This window comes from Plecotus auritus (assembly GCF_963455305.1).
Source record: "Plecotus auritus genome assembly, chromosome: 2".
Lineage (NCBI taxonomy): Eukaryota > Metazoa > Chordata > Mammalia > Chiroptera > Vespertilionidae > Plecotus > Plecotus auritus.
This window is the reverse complement of record NC_137771.1, coordinates 199,734,992-199,761,117: the sequence shown is the minus strand read 5'-3', so window position 1 is coordinate 199,761,117 and position 26,126 is coordinate 199,734,992. Positions and strand designations below refer to the sequence as shown.

The 26,126-nt window shown below is 36.9% G+C and overlaps 1 protein-coding gene across 1 annotated transcript in view; it reads right to left on the bottom strand.

Annotated features, from left to right (window-relative positions):
• The window catches only part of SERPINI2 (serpin family I member 2), a gene marked incomplete at both ends in the record, with an annotated part of 33,170 nt that extends 13,785 nt beyond the window's left edge, over nucleotides 1–19,385 (bottom strand). The window contains 5 exons of the mRNA XM_080656037.1: nucleotides 908–1,005; nucleotides 11,825–12,017; nucleotides 12,586–12,780; nucleotides 14,119–14,349; nucleotides 19,142–19,385. Coding sequence (XP_080512163.1) covers nucleotides 908–1,005; nucleotides 11,825–12,017; nucleotides 12,586–12,780; nucleotides 14,119–14,349; nucleotides 19,142–19,385 — 961 coding nt within the window. The remainder of the gene's footprint in view (nucleotides 1–907; nucleotides 1,006–11,824; nucleotides 12,018–12,585; nucleotides 12,781–14,118; nucleotides 14,350–19,141) is intronic.
• Between the last annotated feature and the right edge of the window lie 6,741 nt (nucleotides 19,386–26,126).

The following is a 26,126-nucleotide window of genomic DNA, read 5'->3' as shown; positions in this document are numbered from 1 at the left end:
CTGGGGGCAGCTCCTGTGTTGAGCATCTGCCCCCTGGTGGTCAGTGCGCATCATAGCGATCAGTCATTCCACCGGTCATTCCTTCGTTCAGTCAATTTGCATATTAGGCTTTTATTATATAGGATATACAAAATTTCCTTGCCATGATACAAAGCCCATTAGATAGATAGGCTTATATTATCAGGACTCTTTTTATAAAATAGAAAACTGAATTTAAAAGACGGTAAGTAACTTGGGACTAATTGGTCCTCCTCATTCTTTGTGTGTGTGTGTGTTTGTATTTTTGAACTAATGGGTATTGTTAGGATGAAAAAAATTAAAAGACTGTCTTGGGCGTTGTTGTGCAATTGAACATCTTAACCCTGAACAATTTCCCAGGTGCAAGTTAGCATAAGAACTCCATCTCCCCAGTTTTTTTGTCAGTCCCAAGCTAAATGTACAAGCTGTAGCATTACAATTTCTAGATTGTGTTCATCATCCAGCATGTTGTGAATGCCTGTTTCATGGGCTCTGATATTACCAAATTAACATTTGAAAATTGGGTTATAAGAGTTTTATTAGCTCTACTCAAATGAGAGACTCAACGTTGTAATTCCCATTGTTCAAATAAGAAAATCCAAATAGGGCCGAAATAAAAGCCCGTATAATACTTTACCTATGTAGTTTCATTACAAGCATGGTTGGAAGTCTTATCTAACATTCTAAAATGCTTTCTGGCTTTCATTAAGGAAAAGTACTTAAATGCAAAATAGAGTATTTACAGACAACTCAACACGATGATGACATTTATTCATCGTGTATGTGTTTATTTCCTAGGACCCAGCACTCTTTTTGTATTAAAATCAGTCAGTTATGATCGTTACTAAGAAAACATATTAACATGCTGTCAAATTATTTATCATATTACCTGTTATTCCAGAAAGGTCACAGCCACCACTAAATATTTCTGTTATATTCAAAGAATACAAAGCTTCTTTGAAGTCCAATTTTTGTTCCACTTTAAATCTGTTATAAAAAACAAACAAACAAAAAAAAAAACACACTGTCTGCATTTGCTACTCCCATTGTTTTTTTTAATCTATAAAGTGGACAACTTAGAAGAAATTATATTGTGAAATCTTTTGTTTTCATTACCCCAGTTACATTTCCTCACATTTCCACACACCATATTTCCCCCTCTCCACTCAGCCATTCTGGGTTACTAATAACTTGTTTTCCAGATATATGGTTGGTAGGGAGGGGGAAGAGAACACTCTACTTTTTGAGTAACAATTACCTAACTAAACAGGGTGAGCATTTTAAGTTTCCAATTGCTTGGCTCATTCCCTAGATGTTTAAGGGTTCCCCTCCAGCAACCATCTACACTCAGGTGTTTTTCACACCATCCAAGATTCTTCCTGGCAGATGTCCACGATGTGATGAGGGGAGGACAGGAGCCAACAATCCTTGGAGAAAACTGTTAGCTACTGAGCTGCAGAGAGGCCTTAATCACCTATTATCCTCCTCCCCATCCATTGTCATAATTGAGGTGACTTCCTTCCATTGTAAACTCACCTAATATCTTTTCAATAAGCCCAGTATGTGGTGTAAAACATTGAAAGGGAACAAAATATCTTCCAAATGAAATAAAAGATAAACATTATAGGAGGAAAGCAAAAATGTCCACTACTTCTGATTCCTGGCGGTACCCTGAGAGGCCTCAACCCATTCACGTCCTTGTCAGGGAATAAGAAGGAATTGACCAGCATGACAGAAAGATTCAAAAGCACAGGAAGTTTATTAGTGACAGATCACACTTGAGAATTGAGAGTGGGCGACCTCAGAGAATGAAGGGAGCCAATGGGTCTGGGCAGAAGGTCTTTATTAAACTTGGACAAGGGTGGTCCTCTGCTTCTGCAACTGGTTGCCAGCGGGAATCATACCTGTCTCTCCTCTCCAGCAATTTCTTTTTGGTCCTCCCAATTATAGGAAATTGGGGAGAAGGAAGCAGGGCAACAGGTGGTCTGTGAAGGTCCTGTCTGTGATGTTCCAGATAAGATGGAGAAGGGGAGGGCTGAAACTTGAGACTTTTGTTTCCTATTCTAACTTTCCTGCCTCTCTTCCAAAGCAGGGCCATAAGTTAGGACTCCAGATTCAGCTGACCTTTCCCAGCTGATGTGAAGAGGGACTTGACACAGAGAATCTCAAAGACTCTCTTAAGCACAGAGCCATGGTTCCAAGTCAACAGCAATCACTGAACCTCACAATGGCATTTTTTTAAAAAAATATATTTTATTGATATTTTACAGAGAGGAAGGGAGAGGGATAGAGAGCTAGAAACATCGATGAGAGAGAAACATCGACCAGCTGCCTCCTGCACACCTCCCACTGGGGATGTGCCCGCAACCAAGGCACATGCCCTTGACCGGAATCGAACCCGGGACCCTTCAGTCCGCAGGCCGACGCTCTATCCACTGAGCCAAACCGGTTTTGGCTCACAATGGCATTTTAATAATAATAATCCTATTAATAAAAGCCTAATATGCAAATTGTCCCCTCGACTGGGAGTTCGACTGGGAGTTTGACCGCTCGCTATGATGTGAGCTGACCACCAGGGGGCAGCACAGAACATGACGGTGCTGCCGGCCTCGATGGGCCCGGACGAGAGCGGGACCATGGTAGGATGGTGGAGCAGGTGAGCGGGCAGCGCGAGGCCAAGGCGGGTGTGAGCAGGAGCCAGGTGGGGGCTGGATCACCCTGCAGAGGGCAACCAGAAGTGGTGGCGGGGGGCAGGGGTACCACCTGGCTCCCAGGCACTGAGGGAGAAAGGGAAAATAGCAATATTAAAATATTTCTTCTAATTATTTTCCTTTCAATGTGCATGAATCTGTGCACTGGGCCACTAGTAATAATAGTAGTAATAACTAATACTCACTGACATTATAGATGCTCAAAGGATCAATTTGCATTTGAAAACCAGGTTGGAAAATTTTTTTAGGAAAGAAAAGAGTGTGAAGTCCTCAAACAGGGAGCTATGTATATTCCTACATCAACCTAATTTCCAGACAACTCCTGCCCATGTTGCTCTGTCTGTGCCCTGATGAGCATTTGCCCATGTTCTCAGGTTTGAATACAGACACAACTGCTCAAGCACAGAATTCTTGCTTAGCTAACAGGTAGGCCCACATCTGGGGCTAGAAATTAATTTGGGCAATCAGTCTAACTAGATCATTGTTTTAATTGCCAAATACTAAACAAACAAGCTTCCTAATTATAAATTTTTAAAACAATGAATATGCTGGGCAGAAATGTACTAGCCCAAAATTATTTTTGGTAAAATATTGTGCACTTTTGGAAGATGTTAACTCATACAAAACCCTAGCTAACTGGCAATGGACACAACAGGCACATTCGAATTTACTGATAATGAAAACAGCTTCTTTTATACCAACTTCTTTCTCTGAACTTCCAAGAAAGATAATATGCAGGATAATGGTTTTGAAGGTTTGTTTGTTTTGTTTTGCTTCATTATCACACTCTATTTTTAAATTGAATGGAGTATGTGCTTCTAAAAGGCAGAGAATAAATGTTCCACCTATAAATTGACTGGGGTTTTTTTGGATAATAACACAAGTACTGCAAGACATATTACAAATTCAAAAAATGCCTAATTATCACCTGAGTCATTTAAGTAACAGTTCTGCTCATAATATAGTCCGATGAAACCTACAGCAATAGAAACCCACTTAACCATTTAATCTACAACCAATTTCTAACTATCCATAATTATTAGAGCCATGAATAGCCATATGTAAAGTAGCACTTCTATTAATATAGTTTATAGTTTTTAATCTTCACATAAACCCCAGGAAGTTAGCATTATTATTCCCATTATTATTCCTATTAACATACAGAAAAAGTGAAGGTTTGAGAAGATTGATTTTCAGGTTCAAGGTCAGGATAGGAGACAGAGGTATATCAAACTCAGGTCCATTCCAAGTCAAAACTAATGTGATAACTCCCATTGCCTTCTAAAAATATATATAATTCAAAATCATAATTTATACATATATGTAGTAAATTGTGCATGTGGTTTCTTTTTTTCTTTTCCTTGATCTTCCTATAAACTTGTCAAAAGAATATAGCTAAAGTAAAAGAATGGCCAAAAGACTAGATAGACAATCAAAAACTAAATAATCGTGAAATGAATGTTTTAGCATACATAAGCAATATCTGTTTGCTTACAAGACAGAAATTGACTGCCAAATGCAATCATTGTGCTTCAAGGGGTCTTACCCAGGTAAAAGCTGCAGAAAAGAGAAAAAAGCACGTGAGAATTTCTGTTTTGAGATGGATTTACTCCTGTCTACAGGCCCTACTGTGGATTGGTGTGGTGCTTTCCTTTTCATATAAAGCTTTATGCCCGGGACTCTTGTTTAATGAAAAAAGTCTTGGTTGGGTCTCCTTTGCCATCGCTATCCTTATTATTTGGAAGCCCAGCTTTGATACAGTGGACTTGATTCATCCTTGGAATGTTCAGTCTTAGAATCAAACAACCCAAAATTTAAAGCTGCACCCAAGGATAAAAATTTAGCACAATCCTTGACAATGGTGATCCTGGACTACTGTGTTAGTACATAATAGTTTCTGGTCCCTTTCTAACCAATTACCTTGAAGGGTGTGTGTGTGTGTGTGTGTGTGTGTGTGTGTGTGTGTGTGCGCGCGCGCGCGCGTGTATGTGTGTGTGAAATACTCTATTAGTCTCAGGGTTGAATTAAAAATACTTTCCATTACATATAAAACATATCTGGACAAAGTTTAATGTAGACTTGCAATTCCAATTTGTATCCCTGTCCAATAGTTTAAAGTAAATGAACATTTTGTAATCACTACTGCAGCTGGTCATGAGATATCTATTCTCATATCCAGCCTCATTTTCCCTGAGTTCACTTTCTCTCACCCACACACAATTTACATTCACCATCTTACAGATCCACAGCTGGCCACATCTGGGACTGATTTATAGCTCAGCAAGAGTATGATACTTCATGTCCTATGGTAAGAATTCCCTCTTTTTAAAAGTATCCTTGCACTACTGCTCCACATCTTTTATCTTGTTGCTCATTCTACCAGTGATCATTTGCTCTGTTCTGTTCTCTCCCTCATGGTTGCCTCACATTACACTTGTTTTCTGACTCTTGCAATTTTGGCTCTGCCATTTGTTAGCTATGTCTCCACAGGCAAGGGGTGTACCTTATCTATAACCTGAATATCAAAATAGATCTCTATCCAATTTATTGTGGGGAATGAATGAGATATGGTAAAAGGAGAAGCATTTTGAACAATGTTGACACTGCAATAGATGCTCTATAAATGTTAAAATTGAGTGAGAATAACAATAAAAACAATAAGAGATAATAATGAGTACTAACATTTTTTACACATTATCTTATACTAGAGGCCCGATGCATGAAATTTGTGCAAGAGGCTCAGCCCTCACAGCCCCGGCTTCATTCAGAAGGTCGTCCAGAAGGACGTCCGAAAGGTCATTTGGCTGTCCGGTCTAATTAGCATATTATGCTTTTATTACTATAGATAATTCTAACATCAACCTTAAAAAGAATATATTATCATTATCTCTTTTAATAATAAAAAAGATTAGGTAAGGTAATTAAATTTATTTAGTTAGAGGGTTTCAGCCCTAGCTGGTTTGGCTTAGTGGATGGAGCGTCAGCCTGCGGACTGAAGGGTCCCAGGTTTGATTCCAGTCAGGGGCATGTACCTTGGTTGCGGGCACATCCCCGGTAGGGGGTGTGCAGGAGGCAGCTGATCGATGTTTCTCTCTCATCGATGTTTCTAACTCTCTATCTCTCTCCTTTTCTCTCTGTAAAGAATCAATAAAATATATATTAAAAAAAAGAAGGTTTCAGAACTCTTGGTCTTCAATGTTATGTTCTATTTTCCATGAACTAGTTTCAACAGTTGAGAAAAGATACTGTGAGATGCCACATCAGTAAATGTTTTTTTAAAAATACCTCTCATAAATAGTATTACTATTGTTTAGTTTCTGCTATACTTTTGAAAGAACTATATATAGTATTTGACAAATTTAGATAACTGGACTGTCAAAAATTCAATGACAACTATGAAGCTTCTCCCAAGGAAATACATATATGACTGTATATGCATATAATTGCTAATAATTTCAAGGTCTTTAAGGACTCTCTAAAGTCTACTCCAGAGCTCTCCAGAAGTCCATGGTGCCCAGTTAAAGACTGCTACAAAAGAACAAGAAGTCATAGTCCTCTCATTTTCCTAGTAAGTCAAGCTTGGAAACTCAACACATTCTTTCTTACCCATATCTAGTTAGTCACACACTCCAGTGTCTTTCCTCTCCACCAGTTCCTTACTAATCCCAGTGAAGCTTCACCCTTAAACATTCATTAATCAGTTCCCAAATCATTGCAGTAGGTTTTTTACTGATCTTTTGGGCTTCAGTCTCTACCTCTTTACTGTATCCTGAACATAACTACTATTCAGATTAAAGCAACATGCGTTCATTTTAACAGCTTCTATTTTTCAAATGTATACTCTGTGCTGGGGTCACAGAAAGAAAATATTCATAGCTCCTGACCTCAAAAAGTTTACAGTCCAGTGAGGAAGACAAACAAATAATTTTAATATAACTACTATGCAGAAATAAACACAAGGAACAGGGAGAACTTTTCCCAGCAGGGAGAAAGGAAGATGCTGTGGGATCTTGCATGAAGAGATCAAAAAAGCTTTCAAAAACTCAAACTTTGTGTTAAGGACACATAGTAGTGATCCAGAAATATGGAGGTAGGGGCAGTAGAGAGTTGGGAAAGAGTTCAGACAAGCTATTCAGCATGAACAAAGACTATTCCTCTAAAACACTGCCTTACTACTCCATTATCTTACTTGGAAATTTTCAGTAACTCCCCATTACATACAGGACTTACCCATATTGATTCTTCTAAAGCCCAGCTCAAGTTCTTCCTCTTTCATGAAGCTTTTGTTTACAATTCCAGTTTCTAGTGCTTCTTCTCCCCGCTTCTCTCTCCTTTTTAATAAACCTCATAGTGCTTATTGATTATACCATTTCTTTTAGAATTTACTGTGCATTGTTGCATATTGTTAGTAAATTTCTCATGCAAATCCTTCACGACTCCATCTATCATCTTGTTGAAAGGCAACATGTCTATCACTTTGCATCTGTCCTAGTTCCTTGTCTAGAGTGCTGTCCCAATTAATCTGTGCTTCTGGACAGGAGATAAAGTTTCTAACAAGTAGCAGAATAATAAGACTATAAGGCTGTAAGCCAACAAGCATGGGAACTTATCCCATCTCCTAACATTTAGTCGAATGTCAATCAATTTATTTTTTGAATGACTAGATTTCCTTATCTCTGAAATGCAAGATATAACCAAGTCAGACTATAAAACCACAGCATTATGTATCATATATAATAAAAGAGTAATATGCAAATAGACCTAACAGCAGAACAACCAAACAACCAGTCGCTATGACGTGTGCTGACTACCAGGGGATGCTTGCAGAACATGGTGGGCATCAACAGCAGGCGGCAGAGAGCAGAACATGGCAGGCGTTGGCAGTGGTGGGATGGTGGAGCAGGTGAGTGGGGATGCCAAACCAAGACGGGGCACCGATCGCTGTCATCTGGGTGAGCCTCTGGTGGTTACTGAGCCTCTGGTGGTTGCTCCCACATGCAGCAGTCCCACCCAGCGCTCACACCTGCTGCCGGCACCTGGCGCCAGTCCAGATTGCTCGGTGCCGTCAACGTGTGTGAGTGGTGACTGCTGGCCCCAATCATCCTTGAGGGCTTCTCCACCTCCCCTTGCTCCTGAGGGGCAATCAGGGCAGCAGCCACCACTCACACTGGCTGATGGCGCCAGCCCCAATTGCCCCACGCCATCAGCAGGTGTGAGCAGGGCCAGCGCTGTCAGTGCATGGGAGTGGCAGCAGTGGTGGGAGCGGGGCTGCCAGCAGACAGGGGACCAGGGGCCACTGCAAGAGGGGCCGGGCGGTGGAGGCAGAGGATGGGCCCATCGCAGCCTCGTGGCCCACAGTTCCTTTCAAGGTGCACGAATTCGTGCACTGGGCCCCTAGTTAAAATATAAATGCTAAATATTTTACAAAGTTAAACTACTATGTAGATAAAAGTTACTTGTTTATTTACCTTACTTACATGTATTAAATGATCACTTTTGCCCATACACATAATCATAAAAACACATACAGAGAAGAATCCGACATAACTCAAATGTATGTTAGACTCTTCAACCTAGGAAATTTGACTATTAATGTTTATAGGATCCCATATTACATTTAGACAAAGAAAGATGATTATTTTAGCTGCTATCCAATTGCAGAATAATGTCCACAATTAGATATCCGGTATGTTATACATAATAAACACTAGAAAATACCCTAGTATTTTTTTAGACTATACTCTATCTTGTTGCTCTTGATTCTTAACTAGTATACATCAAAAAGTGAAAGAAGTATTTTTTAAACGTTAACTAGTCACTCACATGCTCCTTTCTACTATTGTTTATATACAAGTATTTATAGATTAACTTTTCTCTCTTTAGCATTTACTACATTTTGCTACCAAAGAGGCTTTATTTTGACTCAGAATAACAGAATTTATTATACTAGTAATTGGTGTTATGGGTGGAACTGTGTCCCCTCTTTATATGTTGAATCTCTAATCCCTAGCACCTTACAATGTGAGCTCATTTGGAAATAGGGCCATTGCAGATGCAATTAGTTAGGTTGTATCAGACTGGAATAGAGAAGGCCCTTAGTCTATTATGACTGGAGTCTTTATAAGAAAGGATAATGCCACAGGAAGAGGGATAACCACATGATGACAGGCATCTGTAAGCAGAACAACATCAAAGATAATGGATCATCACCAGAAGCTGAGAAGCAAGGAAGGATTGCACAGAGTTTCAGAGAGAGCATGGCCCTTGATGTTGGCCTTCTAATCTCCAGAACTGTGAGAGAATAAATTTCTGTTGTTTTAAGCCATCTCATTTGTGATAATTTGTTACAAGCAAACATATCTGATTAAATTGTTTCATTTTTATCTAAATCTTCATTAGTTTTAAACCATAATGCATCCATTCAGATAAAAAAGTACCACAGCACTGAGTAATAAAATATAAAATTGTCAGTCTACTCAAAAGTATTTACTGAGCCTGTATAGGGAATCAGAAGAGAGGTTGGAGAGAGAAATTCATATTTTAGAGACATGATAATAAAGGACAAATAAAAAAGAGTAAGAAGAGAAAAACATTAAAAATAAAACTCAGATAAACATTCTTTAAGAGCAGAAAGAAAAAGGGGTAAGATAAGGAGCAAGAAAGTTTTACAGAGAGAGAAAAATAAATAGAATAGTGCCACAGGGGTTAAAAAAAGATTTTCAAGAAAAGCAGAATAGTTAATAATATTTGGATCAAGAGCCCAGAGTTAGGATGAGAAAATGGGCTATGTCTTTCTCCAGGACATTATAAAAGATAGAAGAAGATATGATTAGCAAAGACATACCTATTTTGAGGTAAAGGGTAGAGAGGTGAGTTTGTATGATGATCTGTTTTCTTTAAAAAACAGGAAGTTGAGACATATGTTGCTTGTAAAAGAAATCACATAAAGTAGTGTATGGAGAATAGTGGTAAAATTTTGGTGTGGTGTGGGTGTTAGAAAAGAAAAGACTTATAAATGTGGAGTCCCAAGTTCCAGCCTTGGTGAGGCCAGAAGTGACTGCTTTCTGGGTTTTTCTAAACAAAATCAGTAGCTGAGCAGCAGGAGTGGTTTTTTAGTGGATTCAGGATTGAGAGTGGTTGGGGAGAGAATTAGAGAGCAGCAAAGACCTGAGGACAAAAACACTAAAAATGATTGGTGAGAAAATGGTTGAAATAACTGGGTGGACCTTGACTAAGTGGAAAAGAAGAGAAAAGCCATGAGGTTTAAGAGACCAAGGGCAGAAAGCAGGGCACACAGACCACGCAAGCCTTGATGAGTGTGAAGAAAAAAATCTATCTATATAAAACCCTAATATGCAAATAGACTGAACGGCAGAACAACCGAACAACTGAATAACCAAACAACCAGTTGCTATGAAGTTCACTGACCAGGGGGTGCGTCCAGAACATGGTGGGCATTGGCCTCAGGTGGCAGAGTGCAGAACATGGTGGGCATCGGCCACAACGGGATGGTGAAGCAGGTGAGCAGGGGTGCCAGACCAAGGCTGGGTGCTAGTCGCTGTCATCGGGGCAAGCCTCTGCTAGTTACTGAAAATTCTTTGCACCGGTGTGCCACCATCCCACCTGGCCTCACATCTGCTGCCGGTGCTGGCCCCGCTCACACCCGCTGCCAGTGCTGGAGCTGCCACTTGCACCTGCTGCCGGCACCCTGCGCTGGCCCCAAATGCTCGGCAGTGTCAGCAGATGCAAGCGGCAGATGCTGGCTCTGATTGCCCCTGAGGGCTTCTCCACCTCCCCCTGCTCCTGAGGGGCGATTGGGGCTGGCAGCCGCCTCTTGCACCCACTGCCAGTGCCAGAACTGCCACTTGCACCTGCTGCTAGTGGCTGGCATCAGTCCCAATCACTCAGCGCCATCAGCACATGCAAGCAGCAGCTGCCAGCCCCGACCACCCCTGAGGGCTTCTCAACCTCCCCCTGCTCCTGCGGGGTGATTTGGGCAGCAGCCTCTGCTCACACCTGCTGACGGAACCAGCCCCAATTGCTCCACACCATCAGCAGCGGTGGCAGGAGCGGGGCTGCTGGTAGACAGGGGACCCAGGACCACGGCGAGAGGGGCCAGGTGGGGGCGGACGGGATGGGCCAAGACCTGCCCCTGTGCCCACCACAGCCTCATGGCCCACAGTTCCTTTCAAGGTGCATGAATTCGTGCACTGGGCCCCTAGTTAGAAATAAAAGGACAGGATATTATCTATTAGATGCCTGTTTCTTTAAAAATTCAGATAGAGTATAAATTAATTTGGGCACATCTTATCTCTGAAATCTCTCCTGTCTCCTAGAAGTATAATATTAAGACACTAGAGGCCCAGTGCATAAAATTCGTGCACTAGTAGGGTCCCTAGCAGCTGCTAGCTGCCAGCCAGGTACTCCCTCCTTCCCCCGGCCACCTACCACTGCCAGGGCCTCCCTCCCTTCCCCAGCTGGCCCCTCCCCCTGGTCAAACTCCCAGATGAACTCCCAGTCAAGGGGACAATTTGTATACTATGCTTTTATTATACAGGATTATTGCTTACTGAGCATGCCTTTGCAATTTCCATTTTGTATTGACTATCTAAAACTGACCTAGGAGTCTATGTATAACTCAATGACTGTTAGAGCATTATCTGTCAAAGGTGATTTAGCATATGTTTTAACTATATAGTATCCTAAGTGTTTAGGTGTTTTATTTTTTCTTAAACATAATAGAAGATAAATATTTTAAATTCTAATCATAAAAAAATGAGAAAAAATAACTTTGTATGACCAAAGAATAATAATTTCTTTTAATCCTAGCATTCTAGTTTGAAGAGTTATATTTCTTCATCCCTTTGAGAGAATATTGGGGCACTTAAACACCGTCCTGCTCATGGCAAAGCAATACTGGCAATGTGCAGACCTACCTTTGTATCCATAACATGGAGTAATACTTCCACTTGCATCTTCCTTTGCACTTCTGTCTATAGCCTTTCCAAGCATTTATTATCACTGAGCTGACTGACTGAATTCAAATTCCTCCATAAGTGAAAACATAAGAACCAGAATAATAAAATATTACCAACCTAGGGAGGCTTATTTCCACTTCCTCTTCTTGCATCTCAGAGAACCATTTCAAGATTAGATTGGCAGTAATTTGTTTTTCCATGTCTTCTATGTTCACCTCTTCTGCAGGAAGTATAATGATTAAACTGAACTCATCATCTTTATAAGGTAATTCCAAAACCTGGTACTTCACGGAGGATTCTGAAAAATAACCTGCAATAGAGAAGATAAAATATGCAATACACTTAGCAATTCCCAAAGTCATGCTTTAGAGTGTGATTCCCCATCTATACTAATAACAGAGGAATATGCAAATTGTCTGGGATGCCACCACGTAATAACCAATCAGGATGGGGGCAGGGCCCTGGCGGAGAGCTCTCAGCACGCCTGTGCCAGGGGTCTCAGCATGTCTACGTGCGGAGAGGAAGGGAGAACAGATAGGCAGTTTGGGTGATTAGGCCATGAGGGGAAAGCAGATAGACAGTTAGAGCGATCAGGCCTTGAGGGAAGAGCAGATAGTCAGCTAGGGGAATCAGGCCAGGAGGGGGAAGCAGATAGGCAGTGGGAAATCATGCCAGCAGCGGAGATCAAATAGGCAGTTAGGGGGATCAGGCCAGGAGGGAAGAGCAGTTAGGGGCATCAGGCAGGCAGGCAGGTGAGCAGTTAGGAGCCAGTGGTTCCGGATTATGAGAGGGATCCCGGATTGGAGAGGGTGCAGGCCAGGCTGAGGGACCCCCTCACCCCTGTGCATGAATTTCGTACACCGGGCCTCTAGTATTACCATATTTTGTTCTCAAAAGAGCCTTCATCATTGGAATTTTGACAGTTGCACCATCTTTCTTAGTGAAATTCATCAGCTCTGTGGCCTCTTTTCTGAATTTCTGTTTCCAATCCCCCTTGAAATAAATAGCATTCACCAGGATAAGCCGAGTCAGAGGGCCAAATTCTTCCCCTGAAAACATGCCTTTAATTTTTCCTGTAAAGGGGGTGGATGAGGAGGCAGGAAGAAATATGCAATAACTCAGTGGAAATGCTTTAACTGAATTAAAACAAATATTTATTTTGCAGATCAATTGTGAATAGGGTGCTTCTTACCTAAACATAGCAATTTGGAAGGTAAAGAGGAGCACTATTAAATAATTTTACTTAGAAATGGGCACAAACGGGATTTCACTGGGAAACAGGAGATACAGATTATCTTAGGCAAATTTGAACTGACCTAGTAATCAACTCTCTTTAGCGAGATTATTTCTGTAAATGGCTTTGCAGACAAAAAGAACAAAAACTCAGTATCCCTTCCTGCATAGCCACTGGTATTTTCAGTTTATTTCAAAGTCCTCCAGTAGGTCAATCAGAATTACTAAGTTAATGGTACACTCAACCTTCTACTCTTGCAGCTACAGTCACTGACCATTGAAAGAGACAAGTATGGAGCTGCCAGAATGATTTTCTTTCTAAAAAACCAGAAGTGAATATTTTAAAGTTATGAGACAAAAGCATGATTGGGTGCCATGGAGCTGCCTAGGAATGTGGACACAGCTCACCACACCCATCTCATGTTTTCAACTTATGGTTCCCTAAATGAGCCTTCCCATAAAGAATATAGCAGCATCTTACACTATCACAATTTTTATAGCGGAATAAATAAGCAAAGAAACACACTATTGTAATTTGAGGACCAGATGTATACTTGTCATTACACATACAATAATCCTGAATTTTTAATAACATCCTCATTTTAAATGAGACCTAGCTTAGAACCTGTTAAAACTTGAACTCATATATATATAACTTTAAACTTGTGTTTTTTTACTGTGCCACGTCATAGACCCTTTGGAATTTTTGCTAGCTTGTATTTAATTTAAAGTTAAGATTACCATGTTTATAATAGGACTACAAACATTTATTATTAAATATTAACACATCCAATGAAGATATATTAGTTATTTATAGTATATGGGTGGGGGGAGCATTTAGGATTGACAGATCTAATATCTGGACAAAAATATTATTCCTGTTGTCACACTTTAAAAATCTATACTTTAACAAAAATTATGATTAAAATTATTCCATTAAGAATTCCACAAATGGGTGTCTTTTTAAAAAAAAGTATCTGTGTACTTTTCAAAGCAGCTCACAATTTCTCTCTCAGTTTTACAATTGAGTATTAATTTGAATAGCAGGGAAGAGAAATAGGAGATTTGCCCCTCTGGGACAGTTTAGTAAAAAAATATTCAACCTTTGTTTACTTTAAGATATTAAAACCCATGAATACAATGTCAAATAATGATTTTACGAAAATGGGAAACTTTACCATCTGTTTTGCTTTCTACCCAGGCACTTATTGTCTCTGCACAAGCCTTTGCATTCTGAAAGTCCACCAGTTTTATGGCACTCTGAAAAAATTTCTCGTTGCCATGGAGATACTGTTCTTTCACAGTGAATCCTTCTTGAAGGTAGAGGGCATTGGCAAGATTAAATGTAAATTCTTGTTTTTTCTTTGAGATGGCAGAGAAAAATGACTTCAGTGCGGAAAATTCTTCTCCTAAAAAATAATTACAATGTATACTGACATATTGAAAACATAAAAACAACAGCTTTTCAGCTTTGCTTCTGAGCAATCTGATTCATATAACTACTTTTTGCACCCTTTCTAATAATCCTTTCTAATTTAGTATAACTAATAATCCTTTCTAATTTAGTATAAATATTTTAAGCATTTATCTCCTAGAATATGCCTTTTTTAGAGAAATCAGCTCTTATTAGTAAAAAATAGAATGCCTGTGTAAATTTAAAATTTATGTAAAACAAGAATACACATTTAATAGTCTGAAGGGAACTCTCTCTTTATAGTCAAATTTAGCTTATTTTTAGTTGTTGGAAATTTATCTTTAGAATCTCATTTTTTGCATAATATGCGACATTTATGAAAGGGGAATGCTAATGGATGCTGATGGAGGGGGTATGACAGTTATTAGAATTCTCTTCAATATTACTTTTATTTCAGCTTAAGAATTACTCCCTTATGAACAACTATACCTGTCCAAGATTTGAAATTTACTAAGCAACCCCTATAACCATCTCTAGAGTTGTATAATAATCAGAATTGCCTGTTTCTTCAGGTTCATGAATCTGTATACTTTGGTATTCTACATGAACAATAAAAACTTTTAACCATCCCAACTATAACAACTAGCCAAATGAGTCCATCAGAATTAGCTAAGACTCACCACTGGCCTATTATTTATTTATCCTTGGATCATCCTGACCACAGTGTTGTCAGGAAGGTGCATGTGCCTATGAGAGTATTCTGTGATTTTTGCTCAGTGGCTTCCTCTTCATTACCAAAGGGTCCCAATATTTTTTTATTTCCTTCTGCCTTAATCCTGAAACTCAATCATGTCGTCTGGGAACTGTATTTCAAATCAAAGGCTAATTCAGGGCCTTTGTTATATATTTTTTTAGTTAAATACTGAAAATACCACTTTTATAATGTTAAAGTTGGGTATATATAATTAGTTTCTATTGAAGAAACATAGATAGTTTATCATTGTAAGAATGCCCATTGAATAAAGAGATTTAAAAATTATTGCTGAGAAAAACTTCTCAGTGTCGGGCGTGTGTGTGTGTGTGTGTGTGTGTGTGTGTGTGTGTGTGTGTGTGTGTGTATGTAAACAATTTATCAGCCCATAGGGCATCTTTGTGTAAGTAAGAACAGATGTCTTTCCTGGGGGGCTATAACCCCATGGCCTCTTATCTTGTCCAGCTGAGGGAAGGCTACATTTCAGTCCCTACTCGCCTCTTTTTCCTGCTCTCTTGTGTAGGTACAGCCTATGCAACCACACAGGGGGCTCTGGAAAGTATAGTACATTATATTTCAAACTATAATTCCCCATTCATGAACACAGACACAGACATAAAAGATTTTAGATATGAAAACTTCATCTGAAGAATTTGGGTAATTCTTTACAACCCTGGAATTCCTTACATAAAGAAGGGAAGAAAGTTCATCGATTTTCCTTGTTTATGCAGTGATTTCAGATGCAATCATTTCTTGTTATTTCAAGCCAAGAAAAATGTCTCAATAGCCAGGAGGCTACTAAAAAGACTTCCTGAGGGAAGGCATGAGAGCTTCTCTAAAAGAATTAAGTAAGTTCAGAAATAAAGTGACAAAATTTGAAACCAGTCTTCAGGAACTTGTTCTTCATCTTTAAAGGCATGGGGGAAAAAGGAGAAGGGAAGAAAAAATACTTCCAGCTCATTTGTCAGAGCAACTAGATTTATGTCATGTACTTAAGGTCCAAGACTGTGTGACAAACAGTCAGCTGCCCTTTGATAAATCACTGGACTCAGAAGTCAATAAAAAAACTGTCACCAAGTAGCACAAGTTTGGAGGAGAATGTAAAGTTATCTGCCGTACAAATTTGACTTAATTTACAGTTTAATAACCTCTTTCAGCATAGAAAAAAAAAAGAATACATATGCATGGCTCCTAATAAGTTATGAAAACAAGTTTAATTTCCTAAAATAGAGCCATGGAAAACCTACAAGCCATAGGGTGAATATGATTTTTAGTTTGATTGTACCAGACCTCCAGAAAATGTTCTAAACTTTAGTACATGTTTACTTCTCTTGCTATGAAAGGCCCAGAGGCCAATTGTGAATGCAATGTGACAGATCCAAAGATGAAAACAAAGAGGGTTATGGGATTATAGATTGTTTTAGCCAAAAGGGCCATATAAATCGTCTCATCCAAAGTCCTATTTTTATAGTGAGAAATCTAAAATCCAGAGAGATACAGAAACTTGAGAGGTGCCAAGTCCCAAGGTCATTTGACTGCAGAGCTGAGTCAGGAATTCATGCCTACGTCTGGTTCCATAACGCTCTTGTAAGAAAGAAGCACCTTCATGTTAGTCTTTGATTAGTAAGCAAAATTATTACAGGCAGAGAAAACTTCAGCCTTATCAGAGGTTCAGTAAAACGGGGAAGGTAAATTCTGGGCAGATGTCTTGGCAATGGGGGAAAGGAGAACCAAGGACACTGAGAGTCCCCGTGGGGGTGGATGCCCATCTGTAGAATAAGTGGGGTGCTCATGTGAAACAGATTGCAGCATAAAAAGTAAACTATAGACTGATTCAACAGAGTGCACCTTTTGATAATCACTGGGAATGAAAGGCAGGGCCAGGGCTAAGATGAGTCGATGAGACACTTTCCTTGAGAATCAAATTGAAGGAGATGCCAACAAACTCAATAATCAAGATAAATAATATCTTATTGTAATATATAGCTTAAAATTAGTATTGATTTAAATAAATTCATGATGAACAAAATAATAACAACTGTAAATAAAGACAGGATCATTATTTGTGATATTTCTTTCTGCCTTGGGTTCCAATATGGCTGTTCCAGGCACTGCCTTCCTATGCGTCACACTCTTCCTCCTGTCTTTAGTGCCATTTTGTTCTTCTTTCTCCAGACCCCATAGATATTTTATCCACCTTCTTGCACTCTCACTGCTTCCTCCTTGATTCTGTCTCTTTTTTCTTTACTCCTTTTTATTTTTCAAATCTTTACCCTTTGGGGCTGGTCTGCCTTTTCTTTTTGCAGCTTTCTTCCATCAGTGACCCCTCTCTTCCTTAACAAACATCATAGAAAACAAGTTTGGTGCATCTTATTATGTGTTAAAATGTTAATGCTTAATTGTCTATCAATATTCTTCCAAAAAATACAGGAATTTTTATTATTGTTCTTATGATCTATAACCTCACTGAATCATTTCTGGAATTAGTTCTGGGCAAGTTACCTAACATTCCTTTGCCTTGGTGTCCATCAGTGTTATGTCTACCTCTCAGAGTAATTGTGAAATTAAATAAGACCATGTAGATCAAGCATATAAAACAGTGACAGCTAATATATATACATATATGTGTTTTATAGTGCCATTATTATTACTATAATTATTATCACATTCACAGTTCTGAGTTGTTAGAACATCTGTGTTTCTCTGTAAGATTAAACCCATTTAAAGTAATTTAGATTTTTGGAGGCTCTAATTTGCTAGTTCCTCATGGAATCAACTTTACATATCTTCATAAATGTTCTATTAACCTTCCAAAGTATCATGTGTTTCAAATGTTTCTGGGACTGTGTAGTGGGATTTGCTGAAATTAATATAGACAGCCAAGACTAAATCTGAAACATTGTGGCTTCCTTTTACATTATTCACAAAGGAAAACTCTTGCAATTAACTTTACTCACACAAACTTCTTTTTTCACATAACATTCCCTTTGTTTAAAATTATGTAAATAAAATCTTGTAAAGAAGAAAAAACAAATTCCTAAATAGAACTGTTCCATGCTAAGGCAATATACTGAAATTAGTTGTGGTGAATAAAGTCCCAAATCAAAAACCCAGGTGTTTCCTCTGATGTTCATGTCATATTATCTGACAGAGATGTAAAAGTTTAAAATTAGGATTATTACAGAAATAATTATTACAGGGTAGCCAGGGAAATGGGGTGCCAGCACTAAAGTTTCAGTACGCTAATGCAGATAAACCTTTGGAGACTACAAAACAAAAACCACTCACATGCACAAAGGCCTCTGAAAGGTGTTTCGTGTGTGTGTGTGTTTCCAATTTTTCTTTAAAAAAAGTATTAACCAAAGAAACTTTTAAAATGTATACACTCAAGTTTTTTCTTGGTCTCATTTAAGTGCAAAGGTTAAATTTTACTTAGAAAACTAATTTGAAAAAGCTAATGAGATAGAGATAAACACAAAGATTTCTGGGTGAGGATGCTCATGAAGCATTTTTATAGAAGTATTGGAAACAACCTAATGAAGAAGGGTTAAAGAAGTAATGATATGTCTTTAAGAGGCAATAAAAGGCAACAATAAAAAATTATATTCTGAAGCAGTTGCATGCTATGAGAAAATGATCACATCATAGTAAGTGATAATGGAAGAGTATTTATGTATATATAGACACATATGGATCTATATAAGCATATACACAAACACACACATACACAAAATTTATTCTCAATTAATTAAAACTATCTAAAACAGGGCAGAATAAAATATACAGATATACTCACAATTTTATATCTGTATGGAATTAATTTCTTAATAAATTATTTTGGTAATGTTTTTATTAGGAAACAATTATAAATGAATGGATATTGTTTACATTATAATTCCCCATTTTATTATAATTTTATACTTTTTACAACATTTTTATTTGTTAAAGTTATATGATCATGAACTTTTCTCTAATATTTTAAAAATAAATTGGGCCACATCTTATCCAGTACAATAATCAGATGTAAGAATCTTACCAGTTGAGTTTTCCTGAACTTTTAAAGTTTGTCTTATCTGCTGGTATGCTTTTCCTTTTGCTCCCAGTTGTACCATTCCAAGAATCAAAGTTGTTCCAAGTGGGGAAAATATAATGTTGTCCTTCTGAGATGAACAAATAGCTTGATAAAGATCCACTGCAAATTCAGTATTTCTTTGAGCCAAGGGTCTTGAGGCTTGACTTCCAGAAAAAGTCAATAGGAGACTCCACAAGATCTTAAACATTTTGACCTCTGTGCATTAATTCAAAACTTATTAGCTTTCAAAGTAATCAGAATTTATCATCTCACACTCAAAGAAAACTTCCTACCTATTAGAATTTTCTGTCTTATTAGGACAAATTACCCCAAATATATTGTATTAAGTATCATCTATTAAGAAAAATAGGCCATGTGCTAAAGATATTTTTTTATATTCCTTCAAGAACCAGTTCAACATATATAGCAGTTTCTTAAAATCAAAAGAGAAATTATAATTCTGGGGTACTATCAATATAGTAATACTATTTCTAAATATATATATGATACACTTTTTCTATTTTTCCCATGGTTTTACATAGAATACCTGTAACTCTGACATCAAGGGAACCCTCTGTCCAGACTATTCTATAGATCAAAAACAGAAATTGAATTTAAAAAATGAACACACTCCCATGTGGTTTTAGACCTATGATATTAAAAAGTTAATATATTCTAAATCAATTAAATAATCTGGCTAACTTTTTACAACAGTAAAAGTTATGAAATTTGTAGAGCAAAATACCCCAAAACCCACATGTAATTTTCTAAAGGGAGAAAAGAAAACTCTGAAAACTATAAAGAAACAAAATTATGACCAAATATAAATGGTACATCAATAGAAAAAGAGAGCAATATTTTTTTAAAAATCAAAGAACAATTTGACAAATAACAAATGTAAGAAAGCTGCAATTGAAAACTATAACGGAGTCACAACAACACTAATGACACCTTATTAAAGTGCTCTCCACTAAAATTGCAGAAAATTCAACCTTGATTACATCTAGAGCAGAGTGAGTTCTTGCAATTTTACCAGAGACTTGGTGGGAAACTGACTCTGCAGATCTCATAAATTTTACTAACACGATTTTTTCCCCACAAATAATACATTTGAGAAACCCATAATAATTCCTAGTCGAATAGATTACTAGGAAGTAATTTTTATTGGGGGTAAAGAGAAAAGCCTTTGGACTACTGTCTTGTTAAACTTAAATTATTGAAGAACTATATTTCTATAGTGTTTTATAGACCATTAGGAAGGTCACCATGACCCACAAGTGAGTTAAAAGTTATTAAGATCACTGTTACATATAAAGGTTACCAATAGTCAAATATTCTCCAAAACTAAGCTGCAGAGTCATTATCCAGATATTTCAAATTATTTTCTAATATATATAGGTAAACTCTACATGCTTAGATATAGAATTTACCAAAAAAAGAGCTCTAAGTTCAACCCAAAGAATTGTTAGAAAATGTTTCGTTAAACTAAAAATATACATACATATATCCCGTCAAGCAAATGCTTTATCGAGGTTTAGATTGGTACCTAAGGTTGTTAGTAGTAGTGCAACATAGTAAAAGCTAACACAAAATAAATTTCTGCATATCATTTTCTAATATATTCACTATCTCAGAAGATTTCTGTCCAAAATATTAGTTTATAGATATGTAGTCACAATGTTATCAGTACTTCTAAGTCACCAAGTGGTAATCCATTAGGCACATCTTTATGTTTTTTATTTGTATTAGAATAATAAACACTATTATGAAGGATGTATTTTTACCCTTATAGTTAAATCAGGAAGTTATCCTCTCATTGTTATTAATAATCTTAATAACTAAAATATACATTCTTTGAGCATCTATTTCTCATAGAAAATTTCTAGGTACTTAGTTAATTACAAGCTCACACAACATGCTGGTTTTAAAAATTCACTTACCTCATTGGCTTTTGGATCATATCTCATTAGAAATCACAAAGTACTAATGAGCTAAATAAACTGATGAATAGTCCTATAAGAATGCAATATTCAAATTTATAGTGACATATTTTAAGGAGAATAAAAGTAATGCATTAACTTGATAAACTTAAATAATATCTACTAAAGTGAAACATCAGTCTTTATTAAACACTCATAATTAATATTATTGCATATATACTTCATTCAAAAGCTATTTAATTTTAAGGTACTTACTCAAAATTTGCTTCTGATCATTTACAGTTATGTTATGTCTGCTGAAAAACACTAGTATATGGGACACCTGATTGGTCAAGGCCAACTCTATTTATCTTGAATGTTGCTAGATTAATTCCTCTAAAACCAAAGCAGGTGTTCACCACATTTGAATGAAAGGTCTGATATGATCAGGTTAATTATCAATGATGAAATATGCAAGAACTAAGAGAGAAAGCAATACTAGAATTTTAAAAGATCATGAAGTTTATATTATTATTTCACTTCTTGTATAATAAGTAGAAGCAGAATTTGGAAGAATATGCCAGTGTTTGTAAATTTGCTAGTAATTAGCTCTTTTTGTTTCTCATAGGAACCCTACATCAGAATAGCAAGGTATTCTATCATAAATATTTCCAAATACCTATGACAAAAAGAATAAAGCTGAATCAAGTCCAGAATGCAGAGAGACAAATTACTGCTGCATTTAGAGCTCTCAACAATTAATCAAATTATACAATAGAGGATTTTCCTATGGATACAAGGCCCATTTGAATCTTTAGGGAAAAGTTTGGGTATTAAAAAATATCATCTTTATGTTGAACAAAAAGACCAGATTAAGATTATAGATTTACCAAATTACATCAAGATATTACTATTAAACATAAGTAATTTGATAGTTAACATTGGTGTTATATTTATGTGCTCTTAACATTTTACATGATTTTTTCTACAAACAGTTCATTAATAAAAAGTGGATGCGTCATTGAATAGGTTTTGATCACATTGTTCTAGTTCAAATCAATAACGTCAATCGCAATCAGATATTAAATAAGTGGCCTCTGAGAATAATAATGGAAAATTTGTTTCAGTTACAATTAAACAAATATTTACTATTGATTACTAAATGTAATATTATTTCTGATAAAGCTATGAAAAATAAGTAAAATTAATATAGATACCTTTAAAAGAGTTTTTGTAACAAAAGCTTTTTCAAGGATCCTGTTAGCATCTTTCAGTGTCCTAGGGCTATAGCTTAACAACAGGCTTGAGGAGCCTGATGACTGATGTCGGCCATAATATTTAATTTACTAAAAATTTTAATTGCCCATCTAAGCGTCTCTGAATGTTTTCTAAATGTTGGTTTGTTCCCTAATATCACTTACTCTGATGTAAGCAAACTCATTTGCAGCTTTTAATATAACACTGTTAGAGGTTATTTTCCAAAATCAGAGTTATGCAACGTAAGAACACAATCATTCTTCTGTTCTACTCTGCAATTCATAAATAATAAATCCGAATGTCTAAGACTATCATTCAATCAGTGCTCTTCTACCCATGTAGTGACACCAACAAACATCCATCACAAGTACACTTAGTTACCAAATTATTATGTCTACAGTGTTCAGGTCATAATGTGACTTGCCCAGGAACAGGCCATTATTTTTCCTTCCAATGACAGAGACAGACACTCAGTCTTAGTAAGATCATTTAATGAAGTTGTTCTGTAAGGACCTTATGTTAGCACAATTCACATAGACTGTACACGTTCCTTTCTTTTAGGGAGTAAAAAGCAGCAGCCATGAATTTCTCCTCCCTGGTTTAAGCTTTTTTAATAGACAGTAAAGATACTACAATTGTCCATAAAATATTGCTGCAAACCTTTAAATATTTTTTATAAATCTGTTTCTTCTATAACTCAATTTTGCACCTAGAGCATTGGGGGGAAAATAATAGGAAGGGGTTACAGGTTCAATCTCATTATCCTTCTAATTAGCATTTAGTAGCATTTTGTAGTTTTTTATAAGTAAAAATGTATTTAATTCCAAACTTTAAAAAACAATCAAGTGTTTTCATTAATAAATAAAGGACTTAAAAGTTAATTTTTTCATTGATTAATTTCAGGTATTTTTTTTCCCTCTGCCAGTTTGCTCTATATATTTTATGTGATAAGAGGGAAATGTTCTGAAAAGATAACAGGTTAAATTACATTTAGTGTAAATCTTCATACAACAAACAAAATAGCCTACCAAAAAGTATGGGACATCATTTTCTCTTTTCTTATTGATTTTAGAAAGAGGAAGGCAGTGGCGGGGGGGGGGGGGGGGGCAGGGAGAGAGAGAGAGAGAGAGAGAGAGGGAGAGAGAGAGAGAGAGAGAGAGAGAGAGAGACATTGAAAGACATTGAAGTGGGAGAGAAGTGTTGATTGGTTGCCTCCCCACCATATGTGACCTGACTGGGGAATCCTGTGCCCTGACAGAGAATCGAACTTGCAGCCCTTCAGTGCACAGGAGGATGCTCCACCCAACTGAGCCGCCCAAGCCAAGGTTGGCACATCCTATTTTAATGTGACAAGTTCTTTTCACTGTAGAAAAATGAGTCTTAAATAATTAAACCTAAATGTTAATTTCAAAAATAGCATATAAAGTCTTCAGTTCTATTAACATTTGATAAGTGAGACCCTGCTACCAGCTTAACACAGTTAGATGCTGTAAACTATAAAAGAGTAAGACATAACTAAATGTTGTCATTGCTTTTTCCTTTTGTGTATGTTTTGTTCCTAAGTATTAGAAACAGTAACATTAAAAGAGACTTTCATACTTTTCAAAACTCTATTCTCATTAAATATACTTGTGAGACAGCTCTTCTTCGTTCTTTTCATAGAAGAAGCACTAAATTAGGGTTTAGAGATACACACAGCTTGGTGCTTTGCACATGTAATAGGCTATAGAGAGGTCTATCTATATCAACCAGACAATTTCAGACTAATAATTTCAAATAAAGTATTCTCTAAGGGTAGAAAAAGTAAAATATGTCTAGTAAAATAATTTCTAAATTATTCTAGAAAAACTAGGGGGCTCATTCAACCATTGTTTAATAAACCATGACATTTTATGTGCTTTCACTTCAGAAAGTTGATGGCAGGAGAAGAGGGTTCTATTTATTTGTGTGTACCTGGCATCTAAAACAGTCCCTTACATATGCCTTTAATAATTGGATGGATGGATGGGGAAAAGAGCCTTTGCAAACTATGTGGTACCCATATTACATGTCCTTAACATCTCAATATTCCTTTAAATTTCTGGAAATGTGGCTCAATTTTCACTCCACTATATTGTCAGCAATATATGACTCATAAATCATATGCTCAAAGTTTGCAATGATGAATTGTCCGATCAAATCTCCCAACCAGTGAAAGAATTCTCTGCGATATGCCTGTGTGTGTTATTCAGCCTCTTTCTGAACACCTCAAAGAATCCTCTGTCCCAAGGCAACATTTTCATTTTCAAAAAATAATTTACATTGAAATACTTTTAAGTTAACAGAAAAGTGCTGATATAATACAAAGAACTACTATCTCAGTTTCCCTAGTTAACATTTCATCATATGAGTGCTCTTTCTATATAACTAATCTTTATCTACCCATCCACCTATCTATATAATATGTTTGTGTGTGGATACGTATATGCATTGTGTTGAGTGTATGTGTTAAATATATACATATACACATTATAATTTATATTTTTAATCATTTGAGAACAAGCTACAAACATAATTTTCTATTACTCCTAAATATTCCATTTTATTGTTTATCTACTTGTCTAAAACCATGAATTCACACTGATATCTGAAATCTCTAATCCCAATTCAAAATCTCAGAGTTCTTTCTAGTTTTCCGCCTTTCAAGTTTCGCAATTACTTTCAACAACAGTGTGATATCTAGCACTTATTATCCTCAAAAGTAGCACTTACTACTTTTATTCATTTATTTATTCACTTCTCATTTGCTCAATGTAATTACTCTTCCAACCATGCTGGTCATCTCCTCCACTCACCCCCTCTGCCCTCACACCCTTCATTCCCCCTCCCTTTGACCCCTTCCATACTCTTGGCTCCAGTAAGCATATTATCCGGTGGGTCTTCTCTAGGCTTCTCCTTCCTTTCATAGCCATACAGTGTGCCTGCTGCCAACTACTCTGTACCAAGATGGGAAATGCCAATGGGAAGAGAATGAGAAACTTTCTCAGGTTTTAACAGGTATTAGGAAGCAATTCTAGAATCTGCCTTCTTATAGTTATGCTCATTAGGTCTACTTCTTTTCTTCACTACAGCTTTGAAATATTTGAGGATAGCTTGTATCTCCCATGAATTCTCTTTCTTAAACTAGGCCTCCCATTTCTTGTTCCTCTTAATATGCTTTCTATGGCCTTAACCACTCTGAAGACATTCATCACAATTCTTTCACATGTATTATGCTCTTATATTTTCCTCATATGTGACTGTTGCTTAATGAGAAGGAAAGCAACCTACACAAAAGTCACAATGCCTGACTCAGGATGCAATTAATTATAGATGGAATAGGCAACTGTCTTCTAAAAACCTTTCCTCTGCCATCCTCTCCACCAAGCTAAAACTTGCTCCACTGATGCTGGAAATTCTGTTAGAGCTAATTTCACTGACTTTATAAGTAACGAAAGGTGAGTAAACAGAATGGTGAAGGTAAAAAACTATGGTCTCTAGAGTAAAACGGATTTGGGCTCCAATCCCAACTCACCATCAATAATTAGGCACTCTTTTAATGAATACAACTCTCTGATATTAACCTTAAATAGATATTATTTTATATAATTATTGTGGGATTTAAACACAATGAATTTTTGCAGTTACTGAACAGAGTAGACCCCTACATGTTGTTAGTTATTTCCTTTACTTTTGTGTGTTATTGCAAAAGTCTTCTTAAAATTCAAATATTTTGGAAGGACACTTTAAAATAC